Source organism: Natator depressus, chromosome 1 (assembly GCF_965152275.1).
Source record: "Natator depressus isolate rNatDep1 chromosome 1, rNatDep2.hap1, whole genome shotgun sequence".
Lineage (NCBI taxonomy): Eukaryota > Metazoa > Chordata > Testudines > Cheloniidae > Natator > Natator depressus.
Genome location: NC_134234.1, coordinates 257433334 through 257457116, shown reverse-complemented (window position 1 = coordinate 257457116; position 23783 = coordinate 257433334). Strand labels below are relative to the sequence as shown.

At 40.6% G+C, this 23783-nt stretch overlaps 1 protein-coding gene across 4 annotated transcripts in view; it reads right to left on the bottom strand.

The window, feature by feature from the left end:
• EP300 (EP300 lysine acetyltransferase) overlaps positions 1–23783 on the bottom strand; it is a 130272-nt gene that overhangs the window by 97727 nt on the left and 8762 nt on the right. For all 4 annotated transcript variants that reach the window (XM_074941654.1, XM_074941650.1, XM_074941651.1 and 1 more), the window contains exon 2: positions 10753–11411. In XM_074941654.1, coding sequence (XP_074797755.1) covers positions 10753–11411 — 659 coding nt within the window. The remainder of the gene's footprint in view (positions 1–10752; positions 11412–23783) is intronic.

The following is a 23783-nucleotide window of genomic DNA, read 5'->3' as shown; positions in this document are numbered from 1 at the left end:
CAAGCCCGAGTGCTGTTACCTGACACAGCAAAACGGAGTGGTCTCCCTCCCAACTTGAGAGCGAGGGACCACTTCAAACAATCCACACCTAGCTGAAAATGAGGACTACCACAGCTACCTCCTACCAGCTGTCACTGCTGTAGTCACAGAAAACGTAGACATCAGCCAGCCAGCAAGGAAAGAAGGAAGCATGGACAAGGAAAGGAGCTGTCTACCCTCACGTTTTTCTTAATTTCCCACCACTGTACTAACATCAAAAGCACCTCCATCAGTGGTAGCTATAGTAGATGCCCTAGTACACTCGCATATTGGTGAACTTCTGTGGCCATTTATTCATGAGTAAGATAAAGTTTTGTCACAAGTCCTGGCGGCTGACCACCAGCCCACTGCTCAAGCCCCACCAGCCATCACTCTGGCAGGGGTTGAAGCTAAAGAAGTCACGGAGGTCCATTAAAGTGAGGGAATCCGTGACCTCCATGACAAAATTATATCCTTATTAATAATGGATGAATTATACCAAGGAAAACTAATTCTGTAAACAAATGCTGAATGACAACTTTTATATTTAAAGAAAACAGGTAACCAAGTTTGAGAAGTTTATCCAATACCTGTTATGCTGAAAGACCAATACAAAATATGAGTAGACACAACCAGCAAGTATCAATGGCAAAACTCTGATGAGATGTTTAGCCTTACTCTTTATCCTGGGCTGCTGACCTTGGACACTAGTCTTGCGCTTCATATTTCGTATCAGCCTCTGGTAGTAGATGCCTGTCAAGGTTCCTTCCCCACTCTGAACTCTAGGGTACAGATGTGGGGACCTGCATGAAAGACCCCCTAAGCTTATTCTTACCAGCTTAGGTTAAACGCTGCCACCAAAGTGTTACACAAAGAACAGGGGAAGTGCCCACTTGGAAACATCTCCCCCACAAAAAAAATATCCCCCCAAGCACTACACCCCCTTTCCTGGGGAAGGCTTGATAAAAATCCTCACCAATTTGCATAGGTGAACACAGACCCAAACTCTTGGATCTTAAGAACAATGAAAAAGCAATCAGGTTCTTAAAAGAGAATTTTAATTAAAGAAAAAGTAAAAGAATCACCTCTGTAAAATCAGGATGGTAAATACCTTACAGGGTAATCAGATTCAAAACAGAGAATCCCTCTAGGCAAAACCTTAAGTTACAAAAAGACACAAAAACAGGAATATACATTCCATTCAGCACAACTTATTTTATCAGCCATTTAAACAAAACAGAATCTAACGAGATTGCTTACTAACTCTTTACAGGAGTTCTGACCTGCATTCCTGCTCTGGTCCTGGCAAAAGCATCACACAGACAGAGAGAACCTTTGTTTCTCCCCACCCCTCCCCCAGCTTTGAAAGTATCTTGTCTCCTCATTGGTCATTTTGGTCACATGCCAGCGAGGTTATCCTAGCTTCTTAACTCTTTACAGGTGAAAGGGTTTTTCCTCTGGCCAGGAGGGATTTAAAGGAGTTTACCCTTCCCTTTATATTTATGACATGCCCCCCAAATCACAGATAGGGTGAAACGCTGACTGATTTCTTCCTGGAGCTCTAGGAGAAAACAGAGTTAATAAGACACATGCACCTCTAAATATACTACCAAGTATATAAAGACTAATATTTTCCACATCTCAAGGACGATTTTAACCAGCTGATTCTGGGAAACTTTCACGGGAGAGTGCATCAGCCACTTTGTTAGAAGCTCCTGAGATGTGCTGGATGTCGAAATCAAAATCTTGGAGAGCTAACCTCCACCGAATAAGTTTGTTATTTCCCGTGGCGGTACGAAGCCATTGTAGCACAGTATGGTCGGTTTGCAGGTGGAAACGCCGTCCCCAAACGTATAGGCGTAGCTTTTCCAGAGCTTAGACAATGGCGTAACATTCTTTTTCACTGACTGACCAGTAGCTTTCCTTCTCAGACAGCTTCTTGCTGAGAAACACTACAGGTTGGAATTCCTGATCCGGTCCTTCCTGCATTAAAACTGCTCCCACACCACGCTCGGACGCATCTGTGGTTATTAGGAATAGTTTGTCAAAGTCTGGAGTCCTTAGCACAGGGTCAGACATGAGTGTCGCTTTAAGTTGGTTAAAGGCCTTCTGACACTCTTCGGTCCACTGAACGGCATTTGGCTGTTTCTTTCTGGTTAGGTCTGTCAGTGAGGTGGCGATTTGGCTGTAGTGCAGTACAAATCGCCTGTAATATCCGGCCAAGCCTAAGGAGGATTGGACCTGTTTCTTTGACTTTGGGACAGGCCACTTTTGGAGAGCATCCACTTTGGCCTGTAGGGGGTTGATAGTTCCTTGACCCACCTGGTGTCCAAGACAAGTCACTCTGTTTAGGCCTATTTGACACTTCTTAGCCTTATCAGTTAGTCCTGTCTCCCTTATGCGCTTGAAGACTTTTTGTAGATGTTCCAGGTGTTCTCCCAGGAATCCAAAAATATGGCCACATCGTCAAAGTAGGCGACTGCATATTCTCCTAATCCCGCTAGGACACCATCTACAAGTCTTTGGAAGGTGGCGGGTGCATTCCGCAGCCCAAAAGGGAGTACATTAAATTCATACAGCCCGACATGTGTGGTGAAGGCTGACCTTTCCTTGGCAGATTCATCTAGCGGTACCTGCCAGTACCCCTTGGTTAAGTCCAAGGTAGAGATGAACTGGGCCCGTCCCAGTTTCTCTAATAGTTCATCTGTGCGTGGCACTGGATAGTTGTCTGGGCGAGTTACAGCATTTAGCTTACGGTAGTCCATGCAGAAACGTATCTCCCCATCTGGTTTGGGAACTAGAACCACTGGAAATGCCCATGCACTGCCAGAGGGGCGGATTACCTCCCATCTGTAGCATATCCTGGATCTCCCGATCTATAGCAGTTTTAGCTTGAGGAAACACCCGGTAAGGTGGGACTTTAATTGGGTGAGCTTTACCTGTGTCAATGGAGTGGTATGCCTGTTCAGTCAGTCCTGGGGTGGCTGAGAATGTCAGCGCGTAGTTAGTGCACAGCTTGATCTGCTGTCGCTGCATACGCCCAAGGGTCATGGAGAGGTTCACCTCTTCCACACCACCAGCACTTTTCCCTTCGTAGTAGACACCTTCAGGCCACTCAGCCTCATCTCCTCCCTGAGCTGTAAACTGACAAACCTTTAATTCTCTGGATCGATTAGACGAGCTGAGAGGCGGTGGGTTGCTCGGTGCCACCATCCAAGCTCTCTGGAGGCTTTCATCTGCTTCCTGTTGGGTCGGGAACTGTTCCCTTGATGCTGGAGACATCAGTTCCTCATTGGATTGTGGACCTAGGCTTGGTCCCTCTGGAAGCGAAGTAGGGGATGGGGCTGTTTCCGTTGACTGTGAACCGCTCTCCGCTGGGGTTCAGGCTCCGGCTGAGCCTCTTGTGTAGAGTTATTGGCTGCTGCCAGGTTCGGTGGGGCCCTCTGGTGTTGGGGTTGCAAGTACTGGATTCAGTGCTGGCAATGGTTCAGGTGCTGGCTGTTCCACCAGTTCCGGTTCTCGGGCTGCTCTGTCTGGGTCTCTGGGATTGGATCCACTACTGCTGTTGCAGACGTTGGCATGGGGTCCGGTTCCATCACCTCTGACCAACTCCTGGTAGAAGTTTCCAGAACAGAGCTAGGCGTGACAGCTTGCTTAGTCTGGCTGCAGGTGACCATTCCCACCCTCTCAGCTAGCTTCAGATAATTGGCCAAGTCTTCCCCCAGCAGCATGGGGATGGGATAATCAAAGACTGCAAAAGTCCATGTTCCTGACCAGCCCTTGTACTGGACAGGCAACTTGGCTGTAGGCAAACTGAAAGAGTTGGACTTGAAGGGTTGAATTGTCACTTCGATCTCTGGGTTGATTAAATTGGGGTCCACTAAGGAAGCCTGGATAGCCGACACTTGTGCTCCGGTGTCCCTCCACGTGGTGACCTTCTTCCTGCCCACACATTCAGTTTCCCTCCACTCCAAGGGTATCTGGGCCTGAGGACCTCTGGTGTGATTCTGGTGCAATGAACTGTAATCTGTTGGGGTTCTTGGGGCAGTTGGCCTTTACATGCCCCGGCTCATTACATTTAAAACATCGTCCAGCTGACGGGTCACTGGGGTGAGGTGGGTTGCTGGAGAACAGTGTGGCAGGACGATAAGGTGTCTGGAGTATTCCTTGGTGTGTAGTTGAGGCCTTGGGCTGCCCCCGGTAGTAGGGTGTGGTCTGAGAGTGTCCCTTCTGGTATCTCCTTCAACTGCTACCAGCGTTGTTCCTCTCTCCTCCCTCCACCCGTTTTGTTCTGGCTTGCCCCGCCTCTCTGGCGGTCTGGGACTGCTCGTATCGATCAGCATAAGAAGCAAGACTTTCTGCTGAATCTATTTCCTTATCCCATAAACACTGTTTTATTTCCTCCTTAGACATATTCAGGAATTGCTCCTGAGCTATCAAATCACACATTCCATCAAAGCTAGTGACACCCCTTCCTTTGACCCATTTATCTAACAGATCCTTCATCTTGTTTAGATAAGCCACATTACTTAGTCCAGCCCCTCTCTTAAGGGTTCGAAATTTTACTCTATGTTTCAGAAGTAATTTGAAATTGCTTTAAAAGCAAATCCTTGAACTTCTTATAGTCAGAAGCCTCATCAATAGGCATCTTATTGAATATGTCCAGAGCTCTTCCAGTCAATTTTGCAACCAATGTAGTCGTCTTGTGAGCTTCAGGAATTTTATGGAGAGTGCACAGTCTCTCAAAGGTGAGAAAATATTCAGCAATATCACTGGATTCATCATACTGTGGACATCGTCGCTCCCATTTGTGGATTGTTGGGGAAGGATTGTTAGGTTTATCCAGTAGATTCCACTCAGCCCTTACCTTCTCCAACTCCAGTTTATGCTTCCTCTCTTTTTCCTTCTCCTCCATTTCTTTTTCCTTTGCCTCCGCAGCTCTCCTGTGGACAGCTTCTTGGTTTTTTTCTGCCTCTTTCGCAGCCTCCATAGCTCTCCTGTGGGCAGCCTCTTTGGCTGTTTCTGCCTCGTGCTCTATCATGTTTGCCTCTCTGTTTTTAACTTTACACCCGAGAGTTAGAAATAAAAACAAAAACAAACAAAAAACTTGGCTTGTCAAAAAAAATAGATTGTGCTGTAAACTGATACCTATGTTCTCTGATAGTCATAGTCAGCCTACAGAAAAATCCTTTAAAAAAAACCTAACACCTTTGTCTCCAGGCAAATAGACAGAAAAACTCTCTAGTTGCTCTTAGCTAAAAAAACTTCAGGTCTGTGAAGATTTGTGAATTTCCCCGCAGGAGGTTAACTACCCTGCCTTTAGGTAGAGAAACTCCAGCTCACAAAAGACAAATCCCTTTTGTTATGCTTGTTGCTTTGTCCCCTTTTACAAAACCCTTTAAAATCTTTTAAAATCCTTCTGTGCTTCTGGTTGAAAAAAAAAAACTCAAAATGATTTCAAATTAATCCCACCGCTCTGCCACCATGTCAAGGTTCCTTCCCCACTCTGAACTCTAGGGTACAGATGTGGGGACCTGCATGAAAGACCCCCTAAGCTTATTCTTACCAGCTTAGGTTAAACGCTGCCACCAAAGTGTTACACAAAGAACAGGGGAAGTGCCCACTTGGAAACGTCTCCCCCACAAAAAAAATATCCCCCCAAGCACTACACCCCCTTTCCTGGGGAAGGCTTGAAAAAAATCCTCACCAATTTGCATAGGTGAACACAGACCCAAACTCTTGGATCTTAAGAACAATGAAAAAGCAATCAGGTTCTTAAAAGAGAATTTTAATTAAAGAAAAAGTAAAAGAATCACCTCTGTAAAATCAGGATGGTAAATACTTTACAGGGTAATCAGATTCAAAACAGAGAATCCCTCTAGGCAAAACCTTAAGTTACAAAAAGACACAAAAACAGGAATATACATTCCATTCAGCACAACTTATTTTATCAGCCATTTAAACAAAACAGAATCTAACGAGATTGCTTACTAACTCTTTACAGGAGTTCTGACCTACATTCCTGCTCTGGTCCTGGCAAAAGCATCACACAGACAGAGAGAACCTGTGTTTCTCCCCACCCCTCCCCCAGCTTTGAAAGTATCTTGTCTCCTCATTGGTCATTTTGGTCACGTGCCAGTGAGGTTATCTTAGCTTCTTAACCCTTTACAGGTGAAAGGGTTTTTCCTCTGGCCAGGAGGGATTTAAAGGAGTTTACCCTTCCCTTTATATTTATGACAATGCCTAATAAATGATCACAGTACCTCACCAGTGCCTGCTAGAAGAGGTTCTGTCCTACCCACCCTAAGAGCCTACTGGCTGCAGTAAAAGCAAGGGTCTCCAGAGTTCCAACGCTCCCACATGAACACCTGCCTACCTCTGATACTGCTTGGGAAAGCAGACTATTAGCCAGATTTTTCTCCTCCCCTACCCCGGGGGGGGGGGGGGGGAGTTACACACCCAGCTAAGAGTGAATTTTAATTCTTTAATTGGATCAACATACAATCATAAAAGCACCCTTCATCCGCAAGCACTTCACACATCAATCCACCCACTATTGAAGTATCCACATTTTGGGATAGAAAACAGCAGCTATTTAAGAGGGCATAGCAATACTATAGCCAAAATATCACCCCTAAAAGTGTGGTTTAAGATGCCAATGAGAAGAACATTTCTATTATGTCCCTTAACTGCACCAACTTCAGAAGTTCCACATCTACTATAATAATTCATCTTTCCCCTTCTTCCAGCTTTGGACACCACAATTCATAAGACAAGTCATTTTAAAATCACATTATCTGCAGGATTCTAATAAAGGTGCTTTGGCATAATTTCAGTTGGGATGCATTTAAGTTGTGAGGGAAAAAAAATATGTTCTTTCTACAAAATTAAGAGTATCTTTACTTCATTCAGTTACAACTGGAATTCTACCTTTTAAAAGTTTTGTTTGTTGGTAAGGTAGGGACCAAGCCAAGTTACCATCCTCTAACATAAACCAAATCTAGATTTTTACAAAGTGATCTGAACAAGTTTGCCCCATGTTTTTAAAACAGCCTAACTTCTGAGCTTTGTATACTCCCAAAATTATGTATTGAATCAGATGATTTGAGGACTACTCAACCACAACTATTTAAAAATATTTCCAACAGATGTAAAGCTTTACACACAAATGAAGCGTTCTAATCGGTGTCCATGATGTAACAGGACTGACTAGTCTTTCATCTCCTTTTCATACTAGGAGAAAACAAATTTCTTTGAACAGAAATTAAAAATATTTTACTTCGAATGGCTGACATGACTTGGCCTTCAGATTTGGGGCACGCAGGACAGCAGAGTGCAACCACCACCAAAGAAATACACAAATTATCATATTTGCCTATGAAACACCTTCCCACTCTGAATAAGAACATGAGTAGAGCAGGCAACATGATAGTAACCAGAAGGTGCTAACAGCAAGCTGCTGAACAGCCAAAGAGGCAGAATAAAAGGAGTATTTTGTTGACGATTAACTGGCTCAGGGCTGATGGAGTTGGGATAGTGTAGATATTATTTGACTTGTGAATTTATAAAATACCAATTGGAAACTTGTCCAATTCAAGGCTGGTATATCTAGGCTCCTAAAGACAAATAAGACTCAAATAACCACCTTACTCCTAAGCCCAACTTTATTCAGGAGGTGAGACCAAACCTTTGGTCATGAAGATAAAGTCCAGGTAGCTATCAAAAAGGATAATCCTCTGTAAATTTAGAGCAATTCTGTTCCAAGCACACAATCCTATCTCCAAATAAGCATCCCAACAAGCTTGGTAATAACATGCAATTAAGTTCAGCTCAGGAAAATTTTTAAAACAAATTTGTCTGTCCTGAAGGGTGTGCCAGGCTTTCTTACACAGGATTGCAAAGCCGGCACCCTGCATATTCAATATCACGGAACCTTGGTAAAAAAGTTTCTTCTTCATACTGAAACCAGGGTATTTATTTAGAAATAAGTTTGATGCAGACATGAAGATACTACCTTGCAAAACAAGTATATGGACTTTTACAAAGTGGGGCATTTGCTGAACTGAAGAATTCTGGATTTATGCACCTAACTTAAGTTGTAGGATTATGTAATACAAATGAATAAAATTTTACTTATTTCCTGTATTTTTAAAAATCCTTCATACATCAACACAATCCATCAAAATCAAAATTTTAACTTGTAAGCATTTTAAGGACATTTACATTTGAAACAGTCTCAGTAGGTGTAAATAGAACAGATGGCCTTCAAATTCCTGTTGCAAGAACAATAGGTGAACTTTGACTCCCACCTTACACCTAAATCGAACACAGCTAGCAGCAGGTACATTCAGGCAATGCACACCCTGTGCTAGCTCCCTTCCCACTTCCCAAGTTCTGCTGGCTCCTCCTAGGCACACCCCTGATCCACTACATCACCAGTTAAACATCACAGAGGAAATGTTTCACTAACTCCATAGAGCAACAATAGGCCTTCAAAGCATAAATACAACTATTTCTGCTACCCAAACTGAAGAGCCACTACACATTAGTAAATCCAGGCTCCAAGGTTAGAAAAACTCTACCACTGTAATTTACCAAAATATTTTTAAACAGCCAATAAAAAGTTATATTTAACTATTATGTTTAATTTCCTTTTCCATCTATTTTCTGAAGATTTGGAGGTAGGAATGATGAGGGCAGATGGGTGGAGAGATACAATGGTCAGAGATATTACTGTTATTAGCTTCTGCTAACTCCACTGTAAGTAGTGAAACATCGGCTCCCTGCCAACAACTAAACCAAATGAAGACATTCTGGAATTTCAGCCTCCATTTCAGACTGTTCCTTCTCATCATGCAGTTCAGCTACTTTATGAGCAACGTATATTACAATCAAACAAGACGTTGAAACATAGGCTCAAACAAATTTCATGTATCTTTATAGCTAAGGTTTTTCTCTCCATGTTAAACCCTATACAAATATATTTCTATCAACTCAGCTAGCAAATTAAAAGCACTCCACATACTGCACTGATTTATTTGATTTGAAATCCCAAAAAGCAAGCAACTAGATCAAATTTGAAATGATTTCCCTCCTTATTCGGATCCACAAAGCACACTTCAGGGCTTAGGTCGAAACAGGTTGGGGACAGTGTAAGTTAACTATATCAATTCAAAGACTGACCTTGCAATCTTAGGAAAGATTTTCTCCAAATTAAACAGATGTTTTGAAATTTGATCAACTTTTATTGATACTTAAATCTAGTAATTAAAAATCCATCTTGAACTGCAATGTATTAATCTTGAAATTAGTCAGTGTCAATTTTTAACTTGAAATAAGATTCCACATTGGACTACAGAGAACAATGCATCAAAATTCCTTTCTGTATAGTTGTTTTGATATGCTTCTAACTCTGCACACAGAAATTTCAGTTACATTGAACAATTATGTTTAATTTCCTTTTTACAGCACCATTTGAACTATATATTGCAACCCACCCTTTTGTAATGGTCATGTTTACCAAACAGTCCAAGTGATCTTAGTCTACAAGATTAATATTAAAAATCAACAGTCAAAGGACAGCTCACTGTTAGATATGCTTCCACCTACTGGGTACCTACCGTATTTACTACTACATGAAGCTCACAGGGTGAAGTTTATTTCTTAGGATATTCATAAGGCAATTATTTCAGACCATTTTATTAATACTAGTTAAGATCTAGTCCACATTACAGACTAATATTCTAAGTTTGGGGTTTCATTTTTTTAATTATTTTTATTTTATTAAAGTTCAAGGGTGCTTTTTATGGAATAAGGTGGCTGGAGAAAAGCATCCCAACCCAATAAGCTTCCAAAATTTTCATTTTGATTACAGCATCTGAATAAATCTCTCTTTAAAGTGTTTAGAATAACTTTCCCTCTTTGACCAAGCCATGATATAATTCACTCTGGATGGAAATTGCATAATAGTTGACTGATTGTTCTGACTTCTGATTTTAGAGTTGAACCCAAAGCTTGGAAAAATATTCCAGGTCAGAATATTTCTGAGGAGAAGGGAAATGCCTATTTGTAGTTTCAACTCTGTCACACTATATCATTTCCATTGTCAAAACGGCCCAGTACAACTCCTTTTTACTCTTTTCCTCATCTCAGTAGTAAAAACTCATTTCCTCCCCATTTACCCAAAAATGTTTTCTTTTTTTCCTGCTTTCCAGTTTATTCCCTCACCTTGGAATGAGTCGTCCAAATTTTATATCAAACTGGACAGGTCTAACACTTACCCAGTAAGAATTCCAATATGGGTCCATAGAAATTTATGTTTAATAAAAAGGTCTCAAACCCACTTGTTCCACCAAGGAATGTATTTATGGACAGGAATAAAATCTACATTCTCAGATCAAAATACATCAGAGAATCTTTAGTTTAATTTAGAGTGGTAGTGATGACAATGTAAAAAATTAACACTTTTTAAAGAAGTAACAGACACCTTCATCCAGCAATACTGGTACATGTCTCTAATGAATGTACCTTCTTATAAGTGCTGTAATTCTCACCTTTATATAACTCCTTTGAATGCCTCTAATGCCAAAAATTCTTTTGCACCAAATTATCTAGAAGGAAGTGTTCCCTTATAATAGGGGTTTTGAAGACAGTCAACAATGAGTTTTCTACCTTAGTTCTTATAAATGTCAAAGTTACCACATGGAATAAGTAAAGTAACCAAGCTTTTCTTACCTTGTTCATTGCTCCAGGTTGTGGCCCTCTCAGTCCTGTCTGTCCTCCCATCTGGGGAGAACCTTGCTGCAGTGTCTCAGCCAACAAGTTACCAGCATTACCTATTCCTGGATTTGGATATGGCATATTGGGTCGCCCTCTTCCTGCTCCAATTGAACCGTTCATGACTTGCCCTTGCATCATCCCCTGTCCATTGCCTGCAGCCAGCATCGAAGGATTCATGCCAGCATTCATCCCTGTGTTCATTCCCATGCCAGGCTGATTAACTGGACTATTTACTGCAGGCATCATTCCTGCAGTTGACTGGGCTGAAGGACCTTGATTTGGTCCACTTGTACCCATCCCCATATTTGGAGACGTCAACCCTGCCTGTGGCATGGGGCTTTTAACTATGCTGTTTAAGATTCCCATTCCAGGACTGTTCTGTTGGGTTTGACTTGCCATGCCTTGGCCTGGTCCCCCAACCCCCATATTGAGGTTTGGGGAACTACCAGCCCGCAGCAGTTCAGACAGCTGCTTATGTTTAGATGCAGCATCTTGTGCCATGCCAAGACTGGTTTGCAGCTGATTAATGTCACCACCATTGGTAAGTCCCAAATCTGTGGAGCTGATTAGTTCATCTGGCAAATCGTGTTCCAGATCAAAGAGGGATCCAAAATCTAGAAGAAAAAAACAAAAGAAGTTTTTAAAAATTCAGATCAACTAATGAGATCTGAAGATAAACCAGAACAAAATAACCAAGGGTCTATGTCAGATGAATAACACACCTTCACATTGACTACTGGAGCAATATTAGAGCATCCGCTAGTATTTGAAGTTGCCAGCTCGCCTTCCTGCAGACCACCTCTAAAACTTCAAAAACTTTTAATGATATGACACCTTTGTTTCTTTATGATGCATGAAAAATGCCTCACTCCCAACCCCACATAAGGCAATTTTGCGGGAGGACCTATTGGATGTCTCAGAGCATGTTTGTGAGCTCTCGCTCTGTTAGTGCAGGAGTTTTAGATTTTTAACAATGATGTCCTTTTCCAAAGTGTTGGTCACTGAAGTTAAATAGGTTTTAATAGTCAAAAAATAAAGTTTTGAATCATTAAAAATCCCTTCCCCTCAATTTCTCAGCTTTCACTTAACTAAGGCTTTGTCTATATTACACACCTTGTAGCAACACAGCAGTAACACTACAAGGCGCACAGTGTAGCTGTTTGTTGGCAGAAGAGCTCTCCCACCGACAAAAAACTTCCACCCCCAACAAGTGGCGGTAGCTTTGTCGGCAGGAGAGCGCTCCTGCTGACAAAGCGCTTTTCATACCAGCACTTTTCGTCGGCAAACTTTTGTCTTACGGGGGTGGGAGGTAACATCTCTGAAAGAAAAGTTTTGTTATTCAGTTGCCAATGTAGACAATGCCTAAGTCAGGCATTTTTTGAATAGGCGCAACCTGCACTTCTAGTGTAAAAGCAAACAGAAGACTTCCTTTATAAATCATGGAGTAGCTAAAAGGAGATGTCCTTTTTCCCTTCTTTTGCTGGTCACCTTAAAACATTATCCCAATTTTGAGAACCAAAACAAAGTTACAAAATTCAATGGATCTTCACTGGGTAACGCCCACTATGAGCCTATTTGGCTGCAAAGAGTAGAATTATAAGCAATGTAAACCATTCCTTCCCTATACAGGAAGGATATGTAAGAGTGAAAGACAGCAGGATCGGGAATCAAACCCATCTCTCATGTGGCTATGCAGTGTCACCACTAAGGTAATAAACTGGCATTTTAGTTTCAGACAGTTTACATGCTCGGAGATACTTGGAATGTCATTGCCAAGATACATTACAACAGCCCCAAGTTTTCTTATCTAGGAAGATCACAAATACTTAAGAGATATGCCATAGGTACTATGCATCTCTTAATCTGTACTGAGTCATAGTGATTGGCATATTATTTTTACAGTGTTAAATATAAACCAAGAAGTGTTTACACAAAAGATCACCTATTATGAATTCATAGTATTTTAATGACTAAGGAGCATGCTGCCTAACGTTTACAGTTGGACACTATATTATAGTGGACACTATAAAATAGTTAGCGATCAAGTTTAATTTTAATCCTTCTTAAAAGAAATTTCATTTCATGAATGCTCTATTATAGCAGATATTTTACTTTACTTTCAAAGAGAAATTATTCAAGACTTTGTTAGACAGCTGATAGTGTTGCCAATACACTATTTTCACACTGCTGCAATGCTGATTAAGGGGAAGTGCCAACTCTACTGAAAGCCAAAGAATATGACCACAGCAGTCCTCGCTAAAATATTAAAATTGAAGAATTAGTAGCAGAAATAAGAAGCAGGTTAAGTCTAAAAGGCTGAATTCCATTAGATACTTTCTCAATAGAGATCACAATGATACCGTAACCAAGTTGCAAGGCCTTAGTATTTGCAGCCTTGGAAGTAAGCATTACTTCAGAAATGAAAAGTAAACCATCAAAAGAAGCCTTCTGGAAGTTTTGCTGCTGGGGATTAGCAAGAGAAGAGTTACTTGGGTGGACTAAGATGAAGCAATTTCAGTTCTATTTAAAAGTTTAATGCCCCTATCACTGCAGTATCCAAGCACCACAGATAAAACTATAGGCCTTTTGGGCAAGAATTTTGCTTCTACTTTACAGCACTCCCTTATTACTTCATTAATTGCTGCAGTCATTTGCCTCAGTGAAGTGTAAACAGACCATCCTTTAGCCTCCATTATTTGGGGGAAGTTTGTGCAAAGGATAGGCCTTGCATTATACTTCAACAGTGGATCTTTCAATAGCGCCTTCTTTTTGACAGTCTTGTAATTTAGTTACTATTCTACAGATGAAGTTAAGAGGAGAAAAAGGGGCCCTTAATTCTGCTAAGCATACCGTTCCCAGAAGGCAGACCTAAACTTCATACAATTTCACATCAGAAGGAACAGAAAGGACTTCACTTGCTTATTGAGAATAAATATCAGTGAGTGAAAGGAAACAGCAAGGATTACAATGAAGAAGCCTCTTAAAAATAGCAAGAGGGCAAGAGAATTGGGAAAGCAATAAAAGGGACATGTGGTACCCTGAAAAGACTAAAAAGAATGTCAAACGTTGAGAGACTATCAGCCAGAAAACACTCAAGTTACCTAGCGTCAGCCTAAGAGGATTAGTAAGGAAGGGTCAGAAACTAGGGAAATGTGATTCACAAGCTAAGGTCCATGGTCCAGCAAAGATCTGGAGAGCCGTTCCTGGTGGTTAGCGGAATAAAACTGAGAATTAAAGCAGTGAAATTTTGCAAGAGAACGTGGTCCATGAATGGTGCATCTTATTAAGCGAGTCACAGAATAAAAGCCAGAAAGTCACTGAATCAGGAAATTCCTGAACATGAAGAACTCAACTCCCTCTTCAAAATATGATGGGACATCCTTTCCATGGAAAGGCCTGTGTAAGGTATTTAAGGTACGCACCAATCCTGTAAATCAGCATGAAATTCTTGTTTTCAGGATTCTAAAGCCATATTTGCTTTTCCTCATGCAAGGAAAAGATCACTCAGCATTTCTCTGAAGATCTAACAATCCCATGGGAGTCTCCCTCCTAGATCTCCATTTATAAGTACATGAGGGCAGAATTCTAAGACAAAGGTTTCTGGTCTCTAAGAACAACTCTAGCATCCACAAATGTAAGCCAACCCCTACCCCTCATTGGTAGTCATGCCAAATGAGCCTTTCAAGCAGGGAGAATGCACCAACAAAATAATCAAACAAAAAAAATTCCTCAAAAGGCAAGAAATTAACAGGTACATGCAGAAACAACAAGAACAAAATCATACTACATTGTGGGAAGGTGGCTGGGAGATCATCCTTTTGGCATTAAACATTAAGAGATACAAAATTATAAATATTTTCTCTTATCAAACGGGAAGGATAAAAATTAATTTTTTAAAAAAAATCAAAACATCAAGATTTTTTAATTTAAATAGGTTTCTCCTCAAATTTTTATTAAAAAAATCCAATCTTAATTAAAACTATAGCTCAAAGATCTCTCACCATGGAACAGGGATTATAAATTCTATAGTATGAGGCAATATATTCATGTAATGTTTAAGAAAAGTTTTGTAAATGAGTTCCAATAGTTCATGGATTGGAGACCCAATCTTATGGGATTCCAGGGGCTTCTGTATAGAAAGATTAACCTGAATTATCTACCCGATGGGACTCAGTGCTCAGTCTAGAAGATACCACCATAGAGGCTTAGTTTTGCAGTTCTCAAACTGTGGATTTGTGTCTCCAGAGATAACATACTTGTTAACAGTAACGTTTTTAAAATAAATAATAGAGGTGAGAAATAACAGACCTCAACCTTATTGTCCCTCTGCAAATTTGTGTACATAGAGTCAATCCCTTACCTCTCTCTAAAAGTGCAAAGTTTCAAAAAGTTCAATGAATAGAAGATTGTTGGGGGTGAAATAGATCTGGACAAGGAGAAGAAGTCTGGAGATAAATGTGAGAAGCGGGGGGACAGGCAGTAGAAACAAAAGCAAAGCTGTCTGAGCAGCATATTCCAGAAGTCTTGAGGTCTTTCTGAGTGTAGCCTTCATTGACTACCATACCCTTCTCTCACTAGAAGGGAAAACCTATAATGGCAGCAGGCTGCCAAAGAGATCCAGTTGGGAATATTTTAATGAAGTTCCTCTACCTGTGGGTAAGACAGGCATGCATGCAAAATGCAAACAGTGCAACAAAGAAATGCAAGGCCCAGTTGCCCGAATGAAATAACATCATGAGAAGTGTTCCTTCTCAGGAGGAAGCTGCGTTGAAGATGACGAAAGGAACATGTCTGAACATGCAGGATCTTCAGGTTGGTAAACTTTTTTATTTCATACTTCTTTCTTAAGGACTGCCTGTCTTCCTTCTGGACTATTCTTGAATTTTCATGTTTGAGCCAAAAACATAGTTGTTACTCCATGACATCATCATTTTAGATGCAGTTGTGATAAAAAAATAAATAGCTGAAATAGGCAGATGTTCCTTTTACAATTTCACCTTTCAAGTAGTACTGAGTGTCAGTGAATGCAATGAGTAATACTAAATGAGCAGTATGGTAATATCAATCAAATAACTGCATTGGACTTATTTTGTTTAGGCCAAGCCATCCTCAACATTCAGGATTCTGAAGACTATCCACCTTCAAGATCATAATTTTCTATAGTTTCAGAGTTATCTGCCAGTGTTTCAGTCACATCATGTATGTCACATAGCCACAGTATATCACCTGTAGCAAAAAGAAAAAAAAAATCTCCATCATCCAGAAACAACCATAGATAAGTTTGTGATAAGAACCAGCAAATTACAAAAAGAGGTAACTGATGAAAAAACTGACCAGTTTGTTTATGCAACAAACTCTCCTTTCTGTGGGATTGAGAACCCACATTTCATTAACATGATTCAGTCATTAAGACCAGGATACAGTCCACCCAAAGGAACAGATGTCACAGGCTAATTGCTGGATAAAGCATATGAAAGAGAAATTGAGCACTGTACAAAAGGTCTAGAGGGTAAAATTGTTAACCTGAGTCTTGATGGGTGGAGCAAAGTTCACAACGATCCTGTTGTATGTGCTTGTGTGACAACAGAAGGGAATGTCTTCCTTACAGAAACAATTGATACATCAGGAAATGCACACACAGCAGAATACTTACAAGAAGTAGCAGTAAAAGCTATAACAAACTGAAAAAAAATTAAAATGTCTAGTATGCAGCTTGGTCACAGACAATGCTGCAAATTTATCCAAGATGAGAAGAAATCATTTAGAAGAAGAGAGAGTCCCAAGCTAATAGCATACGGTTGCAGTGCTCATTTGATGCACCTCCTAGCCAAAGACGTCAGTATTCCACAAATAAAGGCCAATGTTGTTGAAATTGTAAAATACCTCCATAACCATTTTTCAGCAGCTCCTCTGAAAAAAGTGGAGGGAACCAAGCTAATTCTCCCATAAGATGTGCGATGGAACTCAGTAGTGGACTGTTTTGAGCACTATATCAAGAACTGGCCTAATCTGATGAGAGTTTGTGAACAAAATGGTGAAAAAAAAATAGATGGCACTGTCACAGCCAAAGTCCTCAACATTGGGCTTAAGAGAAATGTTGAACACATGCTGAATACCCTGAAGCCTACTTCTGTAGCCTTGAACAAAATGCAGAGAAATAGCTGTTTTATTGCTGACGCTGTTGAAATCTGAAAGGAACTGAGTGAGATCTTAAAAAAAGAGAAATATGCAATGACAGAGTTAAATTACAAGTATTAAAAGAACCAAATGGGACAAGCACCATCTCCAGCTCATTTTCTTGCAAATATGCTCAATACTTGGTACCAGGGTCAAACCTTAACTGCTGAAGAAGAGGAGTTGGCCATAACATGGACATTAAGCAATCATCCCTCCATAATGCCAACTATAACAAACTTCAGGGCTAAGGGTGAACCATTCAAGCAATGTATGTTTGCTGATGAGGTTTTAAAGAAAATCACACCAGCGAACTGGTAGAAGTCACTTAAGTACTTTAATTCAGAGACTGTTGAAGTGATAATCTCACTTTTAACATCAGTAGCTTCTTCTGCCGGTATAGAAAGAATATTTTCTTCCTTTGGACTAATTCATTCCAAATTGAGAAATCGTTTGGGACCTGAAAAAGCAGGAAAGCTTGTCTGTCTTTTCCAGATTATGAACAAACAGGAAAATGAAGGCAAAGATGACTGAGTTAGCTGCAGAAGCCAGTATTTTAAGTTTCTCATGTTGACCTGGCTGACAGTCAATTTAATTTTTCTTTTTTAATATATCATTTAACTATTTTAGTTAAAAATTAACAAAAACAAACCTGATTTTAAAAAACTTGAATGTTTAACTAAATTCAAAAATTCATATGCTAGTTTTGTTAAAATATTATATGTTTGCTGTTGAAGAAAAAAATCCAGAATACATAACGTTGTTGTTTTAGTTAAATAAAAATTTAGATGTCTGTCTGGTGATGTTCTCTTCCTAATACAGCATGGCAAGAAAAGCCTCCAAATATTAATGATTAACCTGTTGAATTGGAGATATTTATGAAGTCATTGGGAGGTTTACTATCCGCTTCAATTACCTTTGGTAAATGAAATAACCAAAAAATCATTCATTTTCTGATATAGCTGCAAAACTAATTTGAAAAAAGTTTTCAAAATAAATCACTTAAATTTATAGTGTGTACCTTCTAAAAATGAAACCTACATCCGAGTTGTGAAGAATATGTATTAAGGTTATAACAACCAACAAGAACGCCTTTTTATGTAGAAATCCATGATTAAATCGAGTCTTCCTGACTAGTGATTTAAATCAAATCCACCCTGAAATATATCATTTGCCAAGATTCTCACTTCTGAAGAATACAAAATGGTTGTCTCAGGAGACTAGCACTAAGTATTAACCAAAAATATGAGGTGAACTTGAGCAAGGATAACGGCATTCTGTTTTGTTTTTAATGACAGGTAAAGTCAAATTGAAACCCAAATCTTCAAAGTCTTTTACAGCCAAATGATAGTAAACAAACACCAGACAATGTTCAAACTTTGAAAGGAAAATCCTAAAGTCAACCAAATTAGTAGTCCTAAAACCAGCAATGAGTTTGTGTTCGCACATTTTACAGGCAGATCCCATTGGACTGAGGGATCAAAATATGAACAGACTCAGGAAACTGAGTTCAGCAGTACTACTTTGTGTGTACTTACGTACATGACAGAGTCACGGCTCATTTAATATTCATATTCAATTGCCCCAAGATGCACACTGTCTGCAGACTGTAGAGGCCGCTTTGGCTCTGACCAAATCAGCACTGGCATGGCTTGGCCACTGACCAGCAACTCAAGAACCTGGTGTCAAAACTAAGGAAGTGGAGTCAGCTTTCTGACACACTGAGTCTTCTGCAACCTAACTATCTCTTTCACCCAGAATGCACCAAAGATCTGACCAAAGTAGGGGAGTATGCACACATTTGACCACCACCAATGTAATGATTTATGATCTCTAGAGAAATCATGGCACCCTCCCAAATACAGAAGACTTACTACATGATGGAAACAGGCACTCTGGTTTAAGGTCGGAAGCAAAGCGCAAAAGTCACCAAAACCCAGGAAGCGACCTTCAGTGTTAGGGTGGTTCAGAAGGATCCTTCATTAGGTTAATCTGGGGATCCATTAATACCCTGTGTTCACAGGTAAAGTGAAGATGTAGAGAAGAGGGAATGTTTCACCCTAAGAGTCCAACGATGCATTACTGAGACATATGACCTATTTTTTATTAGGCCATATCCAAAAGGTTACCCACAAAAATAGCATTAGAGTGGAGTAGCCTCAAGGTGCAAAGAAGATATGCAACAGTTCTCTTATGAGCTGCACCAACAGCAGATACTTCTGCTATGCCCCAAGGTCCTTTTGTCAGCTACTGCCCATGCAACCATAGAACTCATCTGTGAAAGAAAAACATCCCATGAAATGTTACCATATCAGGAACCACATCGTGAGCAAGATACAGACTGAACAAGTTGCTTCAATCCCACAATCTTTCACAGACCGAATACGGTCAAAACCATAACCCTCATAAGCCAACAATGGCCAATTTGTCTCATCACTCAATTCACAATGCCCTCATATACCATAAGACAAGAGAACAGTCCTAACCTCTCACCAATGCTGCCAGATGCTAACACACCTCTCTTACAGCAACCACAGCTTTACTGCACTACCTTGAGTGCACAGAGTCTTCTCTCCTATCTTGGTCCATTATTAATATCTGGATGTTCACTGACACCAAGAACTTGCACTGCTATGGTTCACCTTAAACTTCCTTAGATCTCAACTTGTTGGAAGTATCTGCACACCAAGGGATACACATGTGTCAACTCCAGTCAGATGAAACCTTCTGACCTTACAGTGGGATGGTAGTTATTCCCTGCTGGCACTAAGCAAGCTATAGACCAGGAGGTCTCAGTCATGCACTGAATGTGATGCTTTTTTACTTTCATAGTGTGAGACTCATCTCTTCAGGGAACCCTGGCTATCCTGTGTTAACATAGATCATTTTGGTACTGCATGGGTTTTATGGGTTTTCCAGTCTGCAGCACGTCCAGGCATTCAGCCTGGGAGCAGTTTTCCTCCTACCAGTCATTTGGAGACTCACCTGACACTTAAGTGGCCTTAAGTTATTCAAATTCATACATTACTGTCAGACATTACTGTAACACTGTTGCAAAAAAAAAAAAAAAAAGCTAACATCATTCTGGGATGTATTGGCAGGAGTATTGTAATTCTTCCGCTCTACTCTGCGCTGATTAGGCCTCAGCTGGAGTACTGTGTCCAGTTCTGGGCTCCACATTTCAGGAAAGATGTGGACAAATTGGAGAAAGTCCAGAGAAGAGCAACAAAAATGATTTAAGGTCTAGAAAACATAACCTATGAGGGAAGATTGAAAAAACTGAGTTTGTTTAGTCTGGAGAAGAGAATATTGAGAGGGGACATAATTTTCAAGTACATAAAAGGTTGTTACAAGCAGCAGGGAGAAAAATTGTTCTTTTTAACCTCTGAGGAGTGCAAGCAGCAATGGGCTTAAATTGCAGAAAGGGCGGTTTAGGTTGGACATTAGGAAAAACTTCCTGTCAGGGAGGTTAAGCACTGGAATAAATTGCCTAGGGAGGTTGTGGAATTTCCATCATTGGGGATTTTTAAGAGCAGGTTGGACAAACACCTGTCAGGGATGGTCTAGATATTACTTAGTCCTGCCTTGAGTGCAGGGGACTGGACTAGATGACCTCTTGAGGTCCCTTCCAGTTCTGTGATTACTAATCAAGATCCTGAAGGTGAATTTGACCTTTAATGTACTAGGAACTTAGTGCCCTAGCATCTCAAAGTTGTTCTATTTAAGGTGGAGAACAGTATCTCTAACATTATTTATATTGCAGTAATGCCAGAGAGGGACCAGGACCACACTGAAAAAGGCACTGTACAAAGAGAAAACAAAAATGGTCCCTATCACATGGAGTTTACATTCTAAGCAAAATATATCCTTACCAATTACATAGCAGAGAAGCAACACTTCAAATGGGCTGAGGCACTCTATGCTAGTCCCTCTCTCATGTTTTCTGGCTCAAGTGAATCTCATTCAGATTAGAAAACTGGAGGAAGTTCTCCTCACTTCATCAAGATTAGTCTTACTTGTTTCTGAAAGTATATTAATAGGCCCTTCTACCAAGTTTCTGGGTGGTTAGCTTCTAACAGAGGATGGAATAAACCCAGTTTTTTGGGAACTTGCACCAGAGGCCTCCGGATACCTGTGAAGGTTTTTGATCTCATAGCCTAAATGTGTTCTGCAGATGGGAATCAATGGCCTCAAAGTAGTCAATCTTCAAAGAATAGGTGCTTTAATTGAAAGGACAGTGTTTTGTGCGCACAGAAATGCCTGAAGGATCTTGGCACAGAAGCTGTATAAGATGATAGAACATGCAAGGTAAGCCTTGAGGCAGATTCTTATAGCAGGTAAGACAGGGCCTTGAGGCTCCAGTCTAGATCCCCCTTTATAGCACTGCAATGGGAAGAGAGATGAATCAAAGTGGGACTTCAAAGAATGATCATCCTTCTGAACAACCCATCAGCAGTCCTGATATGCATCAGTAAATCGGACTATGGAATAGCTCTGTCTGAAGTATAAAATGAATTAACGAGTGGACAAGGCTTGATACCAGCGCTTCTCTCTGCTTTGTCCAATAGACACTTCAAGCAGCACTGTCTTGTACTTGGCACACTCAGTCTTCCACATCAGGCAAAACTATCAACAAGCGCTCAATATTCCATGCAGAATGCCCCATCAGGATACCAACTCTAGAGCCCTGCAAGCATTAACAGGTCCACCTCAAAGCTTTACCATCAACACTGACTGCTGAGTGCCACACAATGCAGGCTACTGCATATGAAACATATGGCATTTCTTTTGTGCTTTCAGGTAGAAGCAGTGGCCATGAAATGCTGAGATCAAGATATTCTCTACAGAGAGACCTGAAAGCTATGCAGGAGAAGGCCTAGAAGCAAGAAAGAAAACACCAATCCAAGCACCAAAGTGTAACCAGCTATTTGGGTTCACAGTTAAGCAACTAGACTGGGGATCCAAGAATGGAGGCTCATGACCTGAAGTACCCTCCAAAAAGATAAGCTGAGAAGACAGTGAGCCAAGGATCCTCACAAGGCAAAAAACACTTAGATGCCCTGAACAACTTAGTTCAATACCCTGAAACAAAGGTAAAGATAAAATGTCAAATAAACCCAAGGAAGAGGTAAAACAAAGTGCTACCAACAAGCTCTGGAAGTTACAATGTCAGGGACTAAAGGTCTCCTTATGGGGAGACAAAATGACTCTTTCAAGGAGAGATGTGACACAAAAAGAATCTCAGCCAGGGAGGGACTGAAGAAAACCGAAGCAACAAGAAATTGGACTGCAGTGAAGAGTCACTACTTTGGTTGAAGGGGCAAAGCTTTTGTGGGAAGCTCCATCACTGACTGATCAAGGAAAGGACTGGAAATTTCAGGTGGCAGCCATTAGAAGTTCAGGTGGAATGTGACCGCCAGTAGATGCTCTGCTGTTCTTTGGGGACAAAATAAAACCTTTAACATTTGCAGAGTTCCACCCTGTTCTGTCTAGGAAACATTCAGGAGTGAGAATTCTACCAAACGATATTTAGAAATGGTCAGTGTTATAAACCCCATTAAGAGCAAATAAATGAGTCCAATACCATTTTCACTGTAAACCCCTCTGAAGCAACAAGCTTCAAGCTGAAATTCAGTGTACAAGGACTTTGATAGTTTTTTCCTACTTTTTTTAAAAAAATTGTGGAGCCATTTTTAATTAGAGGGCAACCAGAGATTAACTATACCACTGCTGTATTTAAACAGAATCCAATAATCTGATTTAAGATCAAATACAGGCGGAAATTCAAACAAGACCTAAAAAAGTACAAGATTCAGAGCCACAAAAGCTACGGAGTTGAGTTACACATCAAACCTCACAACATCCTAGGATGCTAATCCCTAAACAACCAGAAGTAACTTCACTTCTTTGTGCCTAGAATACGAAAGTTTGATCCAAAGCTGCAATTTTTTTTTCCTGCATCTGTTTCAGGAAGCTATAACCTTCTTGCTTTAATACACCATTTGTGTTTTGGAAACTCCAAGAGCCTCTGGCGTTAGGCTTTTAATTCTCCTCACTGTAAGAAATTGTATTTTTTGCTTCCCCTTACCACCACATCACACCCCGAAAACCCCACTTTAATGCAGTATTCATGTGCATTCTGCCTCAAGGAACTCAAAGGGAAAATAAGACGCCTGAATTCAAAGTTTGGGACTGCAAGCAAAACCCTACCCAACAGTTGTGCCTAACCAGAACAACTTTTTAATACCTCATGTCAGAGTGATCAGAATCATTGAAAGTCTACAAATGGAAGCGTGTAAGCCATTTTAGGAGAGTAAAGCAAGCATTTCAGACAGAGGCTCGTAGCAGCAACCCAAAGTTTGTTGGTGAAAATGTCAAACTTAGTGGCAGATGTACATATCACCTCATCTACCAGGCTGGGGTTTTTTGTTTTTTTGTTGGGTTTTTTTTTTTTTTTTGAGGGGGGAGGGGGGGAATTGTCACACATTTGATATAGTTAATTTGCAAGGGGCAAGATGTCAAGTAAATGTTATAAAAGACCATTTATTGCTATAGCCCCAATCTGAAAAGAATGCATCTTGGGGTGCTTATTCTTCGCGCAAATTCTTACACTGTGTAATTTGGATATATCCCACATTCCCTGATCAGAGTGCAGATTCTATGCCAAGTACCACACAGCTCTTCCTCAAAAGAAAACCTTCCATTTTCCTCAGAACAGTGATCTGAAAGTTCACTGAGGGCCTGATCCAAACCCCACTGAAGTCAACAGAAAGACTCTGACTTCAAAATGGGCTTTGGATCAGTGCCACAAT